The sequence below is a fragment of the Venturia canescens genome, chromosome 1, assembly GCF_019457755.1.
Source record: "Venturia canescens isolate UGA chromosome 1, ASM1945775v1, whole genome shotgun sequence".
In the NCBI taxonomy this organism is placed as follows: domain Eukaryota; kingdom Metazoa; phylum Arthropoda; class Insecta; order Hymenoptera; family Ichneumonidae; genus Venturia; species Venturia canescens.
Genome location: NC_057421.1, coordinates 20,408,615 through 20,422,501, shown reverse-complemented (window position 1 = coordinate 20,422,501; position 13,887 = coordinate 20,408,615). Strand labels below are relative to the sequence as shown.

At 37.9% G+C, this 13,887-nt stretch overlaps 1 protein-coding gene across 1 annotated transcript in view; it reads right to left on the bottom strand.

The window, feature by feature from the left end:
* The window catches only part of LOC122419509 (SPEG neighbor protein-like), a 41,019-nt gene that overhangs the window by 24,614 nt on the left and 2,518 nt on the right, over positions 1–13,887 (bottom strand). The window contains exon 2 of the mRNA XM_043434135.1: positions 12,651–12,820. Within this exon, the coding sequence (XP_043290070.1) occupies positions 12,651–12,820 (170 nt within the window). The remainder of the gene's footprint in view (positions 1–12,650; positions 12,821–13,887) is intronic.

The following is a 13,887-nucleotide window of genomic DNA, read 5'->3' as shown; positions in this document are numbered from 1 at the left end:
TATTACGCAGCTGTTTCTTCTCGTCTCGACTACTCGTAAATTTCAATTGTTATACGACAGTCATTTTGACAGTCATTGTGACATTCAAGGAGGGACAAAACCGCCCCGAAGTCATAATCCGATTTGAGGTATAACACCAGACGCGAGCAACGTGTGCATCGTCATTGCGAGCCAATTAGAATAAAAGGAAAAGCAGTGACAAAAGTGCAATTCTGTGCGTTACTCATGAACTTTAACGTTAGGGGCGAGAGGATACGTGACTCATTTCGTGGCAACCGCACAACAACTTTCTTGGATTATGTCTTTTTTCTGCCCCAATACTGAACGACTGGAACGAATGAGTTTTGAACGATTGTTCATTTTTTGAAGATTCTCAATAACATCAGTTTCCTGGGCTGTTATTCTGGTGAAATTCTTTAAAGATAATATGGAATATCGAAACGTATTGATTTTGAGCGCATGTATGTGGACACGGTCCAACTTGACGTTTCCGGTGAACGAAAAGCATTCAAAAATTGCTGAAACGCCCCAATTTTCCAATTTATTCCTTTTATTGGGCAATCTCGTTGATATTTTCGATTGGCTCGAAAGTTTTAATTGATTTTATTATTGTGAAAAACAACCGAGTGACGACCAGCTCAATTTTTATGCACTTGCTAACATTTAGATTAAAAATGTAAAATGAATATTTATTCGACGATGTTTATCCCATCTTAAGGTTTTTCCATTAAATAAATATACGCATGGGAATTAAGCCATCCGGGATTATTCGTGTTTCGGAACACCCCGACTCCCACCGACTAAGATGAATATCCATTTTGGAAAGAAAGTAAGCATTTTTGAGAATATATTTTTAAATAATATTACCGAATCCCTCAATCATAATTACCCAGTAACAAAGCCATGTTTTTCTTATACAACCCCTGACATGGAACCTCAATTTGCTTGACAGCTATAATGTAATTTCGCATTTGAGTGAAAAATTTATATTTATGCTTATTTAAGAAAAAAGAAAAGAGAGAGAGAGAGAATAGGAAAGAAAAGTCTTATCATGAATGGAAATTTGGATGGTAGGTCATTAACCTCAAAATTCCCCAATATTTATTGCTCTCTCTCGAAGCCATCAATTTTCATATCTTTTAATCAGTCTTTTCGTAACAATTACCATTACCCAACATCTGCTACCAGCCGAAAAAACATGTTTACACTTTTAGGGAATTTTTGTAAGAGATTTATTTTAGTATAGCTATTGATTTCCTAAACAGGGTCATGTGCAAGAGTGAGGTAGCTTACCTCACTCGTTCGCTTATTCTCTCGACCTTTTTACCTCCCTCATCAAACTTCCAAATTGGAGTACAACACGAATGGTTTCTGTTAATAGAATATCCGATAAAGCTGACTTTCCATCAAAACTTTGACCTTTTCCTGAACCCATTTTTTACAAAGAATCCACCAGTTAACGACCAAATGGAACAATTATATTTATTTCAATAAAAATGAATATGATCAATATTTATGATTTGAAAAGGTGTGACTGTATCAACACTAACATTATACGAAACTACTTCCATTTCGTTTGACAGAAGCTAAACTATTTCGGTCGAACATACGAAACTTTTCACCAAGTTTATAAATATGTGGGAATATAATCCGCTATGCTTATACACGTGAACTGTAGTGATCAATTACTCGATAACTGTGTAGAAGAAAAATCTTAAAAAATTAGTATTGTCAAATTTGGCACTAAAGAATATGTTCACCAAATTTAATAAAATTCTCAACTTTTTGAAATTTTTTATGTTTTTAGCATGGTTTAGCATGGCAACATTGTATCGCCTGTACCGAAACTCCTTAAATTCCAAAGTGTTTGCTCGTCCGATTTATCGAGTTTTTACATCCCATTAAATGATATAACGTGAAATTTAATTATAATTGCATTAATTCGAAGAGATGTACATCTCCACTTGAACGTGATAGGGAAATTAATTTTATTGCGTGATCAAAAGCTGGTCGAATAATTGTGTTTTAATGAACTTTTCGTAAATGTCTTTTCGCGAAAGCGAGTTACACGCTTATATTCTGTAGGCGTAGTACATTATATTGAACTATATTCATGTACGTTCTATTATGTAAACGCACACCAACGCACACAGCCCCGTTCACGTACATGCGAATACCTGTACGTATGCGATATACGTGCTGCAGCAAAGATACCAAAAGTACAACGAGGCAAATAGAGAGCGTTCCTATGGGTTGCCACGTTCGCGTGCTAAATATCCCTTCTTTCTGTCTCCCTCCACCCTTTTCGCCTACTAATTACGAAGCGTATAGAGGTAGAATCAGAGAAAGAGAAAAAAGTACGAGATAGTGGGAGAGGGAGAAAGAGAGAGAGACGAGAAAGTGCTATAAAGCGAAGTTTCCTCGGGATGAGTCTCGGTGCGCTGCCACGTAGTCACGATGATTCGAAAAAAAAATTTGCCCGCCTTTTATTCGGGACACATCGTCGAAAATACATCGTAGCATGAGCTTTTTATACGCATTGCTGATTTTTTCTTCTCGTCGACGAGCTCTGAGTAGCCGGGCAGGAGAGCTATTTGTACGTTCCTCATTGTGCATACTCGCACACTCCAAACGTCCTGCTCGCTTTCCGCTTTTCATACAATACACTATATCACGCTTAGAATAATTATAATGATGATAAAACTTGCAGAGATTAAACATTGTGTATATATTTCATTATTCTTTTGAATATTATAGGAGAAAAAATATAGAATATTTCAATGCAACGGAGCAAACATTTTTATTTCACAGATAGCAGGATTCAGACGCGGCTATGTATCGTGTTTGAATTGAACGATGGATTACGTTGAAGGCACTACATTATTTTTTCGGTTCCGCATGAGAAATAAGGTTAAAAAGATATAACAACGGAACAGACTCTCCCTCCCTACCGCCCCCTTTTTTTCTTCTTCTCTCCAGTTCCTTTCAGACTCTCCCTGCTGGAATAACATATATTTATAGTACCTGAACTTGCACGATGTATATTTCGTACAATAAGAGTGTGAACATGAATATATATATATACGTACAATTTCTGAGTTATAACAAAATTACTTTGGCCATTATGCAGCCTACTTAATATCTCCGAATTGCGTGTGTTTCTGGCAGCGAATATTCGAGCCTCGAGCTTTCATAGAAAAATGTTCTTTCCACGCTATAATACGTGTACAACTGTACGAAACTTTACCGCATAGTGGGGAAGGAACGAGTCATTTCGAATGCTTGTATACAAGTACGAATACGAACGATCTTCCTGCTCGTACGAATAGCACCAGTGGCTTTTTGAAAGTTGTAATTCGATAATGATGTTTTTGTAAAGTAATTAGAAACGTAATTATGTGAAATTACGATCGATGTAATCGAAGGATTTCGGAATTTTCTGAAATTCCTTTCTGTTTGAAGAAAGTTTGAATGTGGTTAACAAATTTTTAGATTGACATTATTGCGGAAAAAGAAAAGAAAGTTGAAATAACTTTTGTTACAGTAAGTTTTATCTTCTTGTTGATTTTCGGTGTGTTTCGTTAAAACTCGGAAGAAGAGCTTTCTGTATTAATGCTGACGAAATGAAACAAACAACATTCTTGTTCTTGATTTCTTAAATTTATACTTGATTACTAAGGTCATTAACCCTCTCGGACCGCATGTTGCTTCTACTCAACGCGGGCTTCCAGGCCCCATAAAACTGCATCGGTCAGTAAGGTCGAGGTTCTAACTGCCTGATCCATCAAGGAAGGTCAGATTGCACCACAGATGCTCCTAAACCAAGAACATTCAAAAATTCGTATTTCCTAACAGAAAAACTAAAATGTCACAATGGATTCGTAAACTCGAATTTATTTTGAGATCATATAATCAAGGGAATAATTTTCCTTCAACGTGAAATAGGCCTCGGTCTGAGAGAGTTAAAATACCGTCAAGATGATGAAAATTATCTAATTCCCCACTACTAATCAAGGTAACTTTGTGAATATACTGAAATATGTCTATCTAACTATCGATATGATTGATTCTTTCTGACATCGTGAGCGTATATCACGAGTCTATACCGAGACTTCTTTCACTCATGAGCCTACTACTTGAAGTATCTGAAAATTGTGTTAAAATGGCGGTACTAACCAATAGTATCCATATTGCTTTACACAAGCCTGTTAAGAGATTCTATTCGCTTATGTAAACGATTGCTGAGTCAAAGAACATCGAACTATGTTGATTATCTTATTCATTCATCATGATCTAAATTGTATTAGTAATTCTGTGTGTTTTAGCAAATCAGGTGGAAGAAAAATCTCCAAGACTTTCGGAATTTTTAAAAATTGATTCATCCATTGATTCATCCGATGGAGATCGTCCGAAAAACCTTGTCAGATAAAAACTTTTCCGAGAAACTTGTGAATAAATTAATTTACAAACTGGCGCACGCACGTCGTGATATTTTGGCTGTTATCGTTCTGTAATATTATTCATCTCGTGTATTGTTCTTCCATGAATATTAATGTCAACAACATGATTTCCGAGGAGATATAGCTTTCATATTCTATCTGTTCATGTGCAACGCATTATTTGAGCGCGCAAGCTTGTCGCCAGCAGATTGGCAGAACAAGTGTTTCACTCCTGTCTGACCCAGATTTTTCCTAATTCCGTGACGTTTCATTTCCAACGAGAACGATTACCCGAAAAAGCTCCATCCGTTTACCACTCAATTTCGAACATTTTGCTCCACGTTATCCTTGTGCGAGATCCTCTTTTTTTTCTTCACGTTTCCTCCAATTTTACTTTCCCATTTATTCTCTTTTTTCCCATCAACTATCCATAGCTATACGTATAATGATGTTCCTTTGACGAAAAGTAAGATGAGCTTTTTCGTCGATCTTCAGGATCACAAGAATCTCGTTTCGAGTTGCAAATGAGAATTCTCAGATCGGCATATATGTACGATTGCCGCAGAGGACGCGGAGGAACGACGTCGAACGCTCGACTGCCTTATTTGCATGTCTGACTAGTACCCACCGCATCTACTCCAATAGATATCTTTCTCGTGGCAAGTGAGATTCCCTGAACACGATAGAAAAAGAGCGACGACTTCTTTCTCATTTGCGTTTCGGCACGATGTTTCACCCTCCCCCTCCGTCTATTTGCTTTTTCGTCACTTTTCCTTGGTCCCCTCGTTCGATCGTTCTTCCAGTACACAAGCTCTTGTTCCCCTTTATTCAGCTCTCCACGTAACAGTCGTATTGATCATGGCAATGTTTGATCGAATAAACAATCCTTTACTCCAACGAAACCACTGCGTTGATCGACAAGCATCGTGTGCGATGAGTAGCGAAATACAAGGAAATGAATTGAGGCTCTGAATGGAATTAGTTCGAGGTTTAAATAATAAACTTATAAATGAAATGAAAGCAAAAACTCGCGGTATGTCGAGTTAGGTCAGCGCAAATGAAAAATCCTCTCTTTTGGTCAATATTTAAAAAAATGCTCAAATAATATTGTTTTCGTTTTATTTTCGTCAGTTTAAAATGTTAACGGTAGGATTGGAGGTTGGGCAAATTCTCTTGTGGGGAATGTCGAAATATTGAGATGTCACTCGGCTACGCGAGGGGTCAACGAGTTTCAATATCTCGATTTAGGTGGCTCACGTTTCTTTTGATTTAAATGGTAATCGAGGAGGTGCGATTTGAATTTGCGATGGAAAAATAAATTGCATGAACTCAGAGTACAAGGGAGGGTGATAAAAAGAGAAAGAAAGAAAGTTTTCATGGCCATTATTTCGCGTGATTCCGAAGCGCCGGATGCAATCGAATCGTTTCACCGCCGCGCGACCAATTGACGACACTACTGATATTCCACGCAGATATAGAGCTATATATGCCGATATTTCCCTATTAACCGAGCGGACGAGATCTGTCGAAAAGCTTTTTCCACCAGCGGTATAACCAGTACCGGATGAGAGTGGAAATGGTAAAAAGAATAGATGAGGCAGGAGAACTGATCGCGAGTCCGAGATGTTTGAGAATGAATTTTATATTCACCGAATTGTTCTCTTAGTCACGATATTCGTTTCTCGACTACTCTTTTCGCATTTGTGGTATTACCATAATTTGTTCTACGCTTTTATTACTCATACACTTCGAACAAGTCAAACGAACCGGAGTTTTTAACCTTGGTGTAAATCTCTACGAGAGAAAGAGTGAAAAAATGAGGGAGAAACGATTACCAATCGGTTTTTTCATGACAAGAATTTCTTAACGATTAAAAGGCTGGTGTACGCGGTATTAAAGACGGTGAAAATTCCCAGAGGTATCGTAAGAGGAAAAAAGCGAGGCTCATACAGCATAAACTCGGCAACTACTTGTGGCATTCCTGGTTGAATAAATGAGATTTTTAATTGGATAATTTCACCCTTTGCCCTTTCCCTCTCTTTGCCCGCAGTTTAGAAAGACCAAGAAATCCATAAATAACTTTTCGTTCTATGTAAAGAACGCGAAATTTTACAAATTGATCGTACACCCGACTCCATTCGTGGCTCATAATTTATTTCATGTATCCAGACCGGAAGCACTATGCTCGAATTAAAATAAAAATTTAGCTCAACGTTTTTTTATAATTGAATTCTCGTTGGGAGAGAAAGAGAGAGAAAAGCAAGAACTTTTACAGAATAAAGTAGGTCAATCCTTTTACTGGAAATGGGATTTTTATTTCTTAAGATACTGCTATTTTCATCGAATATATTTTCTCAATATAGAAAGAAAATATGTATAGAGTTTAACTCATACAAGGGAGTCGATGAATGCTCAAATTTTCTTTTCCTCGTGTTATATACTTTCCTAGATCAAGTAGGCTTCTCTTTCTACAAGCACAATTTCCATATAACGAAATACTTTTCTGTATCATTTTTCTCCTGCCCTATTCCATTTCGGATGTACATAAAAATTTCGCCATATTCTCAAATCGATGAGTTTATATGGACTATTCCAACCAAATTTTCGGACCATATTTCCACTTCACCTTCGAATACTAAGAGATATCCATTCCATATTTTTCCTTGCGAGCTTTCCATACAGAGATACTACGAAAAAATTGATTAAATCGAAAAATATTCACCGTCAATACTAATATAGTATCTGTGATTCTGATACAAATCCGGAAAATTCTGCGCCATCGCTCATTGCCGAATTATGCGTCCATACATTTCGTCTAATGTACTGAGACCCCTGAGAGCCATAAAATAAACGAAATAAATACAGAACCAACGTGTTCTGATGTTTCGTAAATCTCCCCACGTCCGATCACAAATTTCGTAGTATTACGAACGCCACATAAACTATAAGTCCTTACATAGTTGGTGTTATATTTGTAAGTTATAAGATTAAGGATGTGATAGCACAAGCACATAAATACACTGTGTGTAAATCCGTGTGTGCATGCCTGGGGTAAATACGTCGTTTCTCAGGTCAAATAGCTCTACGAGAATCATCTTTTTACAGCAGAAATAACCTGGTCAAAAATATCTCCATGCTATAATATCTCGATCGAGATAAGCCAGATATTTGAGCAGGATCCTCAGAACACATGCTGCAGTGAACGTTACCAGTCACCGTTACATCATCATCCGTTAATCCATACTTACGGGAACATGACATCTGTCACAGCAACACCGTGCCACACGTACAAACATTGCATTTGCTCTGTGCGTATTCCACATCGTCTTGCATCACAAATTCAATGTAGTTTACCATGCACGTAGCTCCACTACATATTCTGGAAAGCCGACGTATGTGTACCGAGTGACCGAGGGATCGCATGCGCCTCAAATAACTTTTTCAATCCGAGTCTGATGGAAATAAGTAATTTACAATGACCCGGTGGCAAGGTGACGACTAATTCTGTGCACGTGTCTTCATCATCGATGAGCAATATCGCATTGATTGAAAGTTGGCTCTGCGAAAAATGATTGACGTGTCAACATGGAAATGCGCTTCTCGAATAAAATAACTGGACCGCCATTCGTTGAATGCAAAACGAAAAATTTTATTCGAACCAAAATTTGGTTCTCCAAATCTCGATTCAAATATCACCGAGCAACTTGCTATTGAATATTGAAGGAAGAAACCAACTCTCCAAGTGGACTCGGCAACAAGGAAGAACGATAATTCAACGGGGAAGGTGGACGACTATTCATTGTGCGAAGCTATTGTGGCGTTGTTTGAACGAGACACGGTTTCCGAGTCCAAGTCAGAGCTTTAATGAACGGACATTAAACTATTTGACAAGGTAAGGTACTTTGTCGACCCTTTCACTCGCCGTGCTGGACATTGAATCAAGCAAAAGCTGTGCAGTTAATTAATTAACAGTTGGTTTGTAAAAAAATTATATAATTTTCAATGTTGGACGAGCCACGAATACGAATGAAAGTTTAAGCAATTAGTAATGTTTTTCAAATTAATCATTCACATCTCCTCTGCTTTTCTCCTCTGTAAAAAATTTATTTGCGTATGAATTCCTCGACGCTGTTCTCATTATTTGACAAATGAAAATGTAGTATCAGGTTACCAGAAATAATATCTCATGACAAGAATAACGTCGAATAGCAAAAGTTGAAAAAATTTGGCAGTCCGAAATATTGTAACACATTTAAAAAGCTCATTATCTTTCATCGCGATGTGCGCGCAACGAAGCATTGTAAACGATAAGGTTTTTACTGCGTGTCTTTTACACAAATGCGTACAAACAAAATCATAAGTGAGAGCTTGTTGCATTGTAAAGCGATTTATTTCACTTTTTCAAAATTGAAAATTTCAAATGAAAGTTTTTATATCTCCCCTGGCGAAACTGCATCGGGAGAAATCAGTAGGGTTGACCATGATGGATTAAGGGCAGCCCGATCAATCGGCCTGACACGCCGCAGATAAAACTACTTTTTTACGGGCTCTGTGAAGTTTTACATAAAACTTTTTTACAGGTACTGGGGGATTGATATTCCTTAGGATTATCGGTTCATCGGTTTTCCGCTCTTTCACTTCTCGATTCGAATTCTTCCATTTACGCGTATTGGCGTGTCATAAAAATTGTATTGAGATTTTAGCGAATCCGGGCAAATACATTTTTGAAACTCGAGTCTCTGGCGTGCCGACTAGCCTCGACGAGTCACTGGCGATATATCGGAACCAAACGTTTCGTTTCGTCTGTTTATGCATATTGAAATTCTTGATGTCGAAAATCCTGCTGTAGGTTTTGTTACGTTATAAAACGTTGATTGAACCCGTTCAAACCTCTTTTGAACTGTTCGTCAAGATTTCATAAGCCACAATAAAACACTAATTACTCCAGCAGCTAATGTCTCAGTGGATCTCATTTTATTCAGCGACTCTTTGGTAAGCTTCAATCAAATTCCATAGCAAGAGAGCATTGAGATTCAAATTCTCTTCCGGACTCGATGATTTTTCGAAAGATTGAATTTACGTAAAAAATGTTTGAAGCTCCGAGTCTTTTTGGATGGATTAAATGGATGAGATTATTTCCTTCGAGTGAAATCGAGTCAAGTGAAGTTAAGTGGGCATGTTACCGTGAAAAACTGCTCTGAAAATGGAGTTGCTCGTCGTAAAGCGATCAGTTTAATAGTGCATCCCGTCTTCGTGATCTATCTCCACTGTCTTGAGAACACAAAAGTGAAAGAAAAACGTACGTAACGGTGCGCGGGTGCGATAGCGTAAAATTGAAAAACGGTTTTGTCAGCCCTCCTTCTTTCTCGCCGGTCTCTTTCCCTTGTCAACTTTATCGTGCCCGAGTTAACTTTGTCCCTTGAACTCCGGCAGAGCTTCATTTTCCTATGGAGAATAAATTTCCTCGAATTTCCGGTTCTCTTTGCTCTTGTCGAATTTCTCGATGTACGCATCAGCGGGACAAAAAAATCGGGCCTCCGCTCGGAGTTGTTGTAGAAAGTACTGATCTATTGATCAATGCTACAAACTATCAACGCTGAATGCAGGAAATCGAGTTTATTTATACACTCGAACTACACTTATAAATCTTTCCCTTTTTCACCATTCTCTTCTGTATTAGTCGATCGTATTTTTTCTCCGCTCAGTCCTGCTCACTCTGTACATGTTTACGCACGCACACATCGATACGTGTATATATAAGAATGTTACGTATACCTGCGTATAAAATATTCCCCTTCTCCCTAACCTGACGTTAAACTTTATCGCTTAGCCATAAAGTTTATCGTTATTCGAAATGCCCGAGCTTGCCTGACCTACGACCATCCATTCGTCTAGTACATACGTTTTGATTTATATACACGTATATGTATTATCTAGCCACTGGTGTTCTTCTTCGTTAGTAACGTAATGTTCAGTCATTATAGAAAGCGGCGGGCTCTCGGATAAGTCATATCTGTATCTTTAGCGACCAGCAAACACACTCGAATGTACAAAATATTTACTTTCCATCGTTCGCACGAATGAAATGATAAATAATTATGCCCGGGAAGTGAGATATTCCATGCTGAAATATTCAAGTGATTTTTATCTTTCGTACACGAAGAGCGCAGTACGAAGAGAATTTGGAATAAAATGAAAATAGTTCGCTGCTCATTACGCGATATGAACATACGTTTGAGTGCTGCAAATATTCAATTGGAGTTTAGTCAAATTATGTCGAGATATATATTCGGTGCTTAATTAAAAAATCGTTCAGAGTTTTCAAATGAAGCTCGACCGTTTCAGGATCAATAAAATATTGAATATTCTTGTTTGTACATTTTCTCAGCGAAGTTACGAAAAAACCTGAATGATCCGATGAAATTGTTTCGTTCTGGCAATATTTTTTTTGTTGTCTCAACCAACTTTGGTTAGAGCATAACGAATTCTTGTTAAAACATACAAAATCTTCGTATGCGTGGACGAAATAATTCACTTGCGCGTATATTCAACAAAATCGTTTCTATGTTTTTACAAAGCAGATTCTCAATGTTGCTGGTATAACCAAAACATATGTCCCTCGTATACAGCTGGAGTTTATGTTTACATTCTCTCGACAAGGCGTCACTCGGCTCTTGCACTAAAAGGCAACTCTAGTCGCATCAGCTCGAATAACACAAATTTTCCGCAGTTTCCTCTTCTCAGGTTATCTACTGCTATGCCAAAAATGTGCTACAGAGAGGGGCATTCTTCCTGATGAGCGCGAGCTTGCAAATTGGGTGAAATGCCAAAAAAAAATGGCGAATATACTAAAAATTCAGAAACACCATATTTGGGTATTTTTCTTCTTTCAAATCGGCGCTTTCAGAGCCATAATTTTAAGGTCGCACGATCTTCTGTGCGACGCATGGTTTCTCGGTGACATTATTTCAGTCACAATAACATTCCATTTTAAAGACGATTATTCATTAGTCAGAGCTCTTTGCCTATCCGCGACAATCCGTTTAATCTTACCAACTCGATGTCACACGGTGTCCCATCAATTGTTCAATCACAGAGTTTCATTTCATGCATCTACGTTACCGTAGGACACGAACTAAGCACAAACTACGAGACAAAACTCGGTAATCGCTCCAACTCGCTAGCGTCGAACTGTCGTCGTCAGAAGAACTATCCGAGAAGGCTTAAGAAATACTAACCCCATGGAATTTGCAAAAATCATTCTGGGCTGAATAATTTAAGAACAAAAAATATCAACGGTCATAGCAACGAATGAGCAAAACCAGGGCTTCACATTTTGATATATCGAAATGTCTTTTTTAAGGAAGAATTTTGTTACATTTCGTTAAAGTATTCTTTTCGCATGACCGTATTTTTTGGTCGCGCAAACTAGGGCACTCGAAATTTGGACTGATTCCTAACCTCTGAGAAGGAAAAAATTCTGTTTTTTTTTGCCATTTTTCCAACTACTGTCGTTAATATCTCTTTTAAACATTCGGTAACCCTTTATTTTTACCGTCGCTATGGATACGACGCTGAAGTTTGCAGCGCTGGAGGCCACCGAAATAAACGAAAATAACATTCGAAATTCACCAATTATTTATTTCACGAAGAATCGGTGCAGCTTGAAAAACTACAAATTGCAAATTCAGCAGGAAACGAATCTGCAGAATTACTGGAATCATTGGAGGCTTTTTTTACATTTTTTTCTGTCTATGAGACAATTTGTATCAGGACTTTAAAATTATTCGGTATATGAATTATTTAATAGAAATGTGGTGATGATGGAATTTCCGTAAGCTCCCGTATAAATTTTACGATTTTTGGAGTTTTAATTCTTTATTAAATGTTCGCTAACCTGATCTGAAATTTGGCCAATCTATTCGCAATCAGTTATTTCTATAATATCAGGGTTCGTGAAAGGAATACCTTAAGATATTTTGCAGGTTGTATAGTTCACTAAAGAAAAATAAGTTACAATAAAAAATAATAAAATTAATCCAGACACAAGATGACCAATTCGCGAGAAAAAGTAACGCACATAATTTTTCAATAAGATTTGATTTCCATAAATTCCCTAAAAATTCCTCCAAAAATCATGTCAAATTACAAATCACGAGGTGTTGCGTGAACAGAATTATACGAATCAACATAGTATAAGGTGTTCCTTACCGTTCGGTCGCCCAAATTTCGTACGCGACAAGTCAGCACCGCTGTGTTGCCGACCAGCGCCGTCACGTTGCGGGATGCTGAGACGTCGAAATATGGTCCACGATCGAGGGGTTCGAGTTCAAGATCCTCCTGATTGTCATCCTCGTTTGTGCACCCAGCCGGTCCTTGGACTGTTCAACGTTTGTTTGTTTTTTCTCGATTGTTTTTCTCTTCACATTATTTTCTATTTATTTGATCCCTGCCTCTCGACTTTTAGAGTATTCAATAAAGTAGCCATCCATGCACCGATAATCGGTCTCGTTCCGACTCATCTACGAGGCTGATCACCGGTACGCGGTTGGCCACCGGCTATTTTATTCTACGCTGAATGAAAAGTGAGCTAAATATTCGTCGCTCAATTATTTAATATCAGTTTAAGTATTCATGTCCCATCACTGAGCGAGGACAAGATAACAAAAATGAGAACGATTCTGCGATATCCGTTTCCCTCACAGCCCCTTTTCCATCTTTCGCTCTTACCCTCTCTTTCCAATTGGCCAACATTCGGATTCGCGGATTTGTAAATGAACCAATCTACATAACAACGATAATTATTCGTTATGCGCTGCTCCATCACTGCTCGAGCCTTTCCACTTAGCATATAACTATGGATGTACTCTTCCTCGCGCGCATTCCATATCAAATTACAACCCATTGGCAAACAATAATGCTATCGCGTACCTCGTACGAGTAAACCCGAGTGGAAGACGAAAAAAAAACAAATTTGTAAACACTCGAATACACTCGAACGCAACTCTAATCGAGTGATTCATGCTAACTCGACGAGAGATAACGAGTACACGAAAAATTATCTACAGCGAGTTTGCATACTCAATTTTACCAGCACCCGAATCAACATTTATCTTATTTATTGCCAATTATATCGTTTCAACCCTCGAATTAAATTTGTGATCTTTCACTCATTCTCTAAAGCGTATTGACCCGGAGTTTTTTAGTATCCAATCATTTGATTAGCTCGTTCAACCAATTTCAGTACGAAAATAACGGCGATACTGTTTGTACCATTACTTTTTTTTTCTTTTAGACTGCTCGCGGAATCAGAGCGTTGCGCGATTTATCCGCTACTTTCTTGAATTTGAAACTGTTAAATTTTCTGGTATGCGGAAAAATGTAACGAAAAAGGGAGAAGAAGTCAACGATATTTTTATTTCTGCTCAGTTGCAACGTGTAGAGTGTA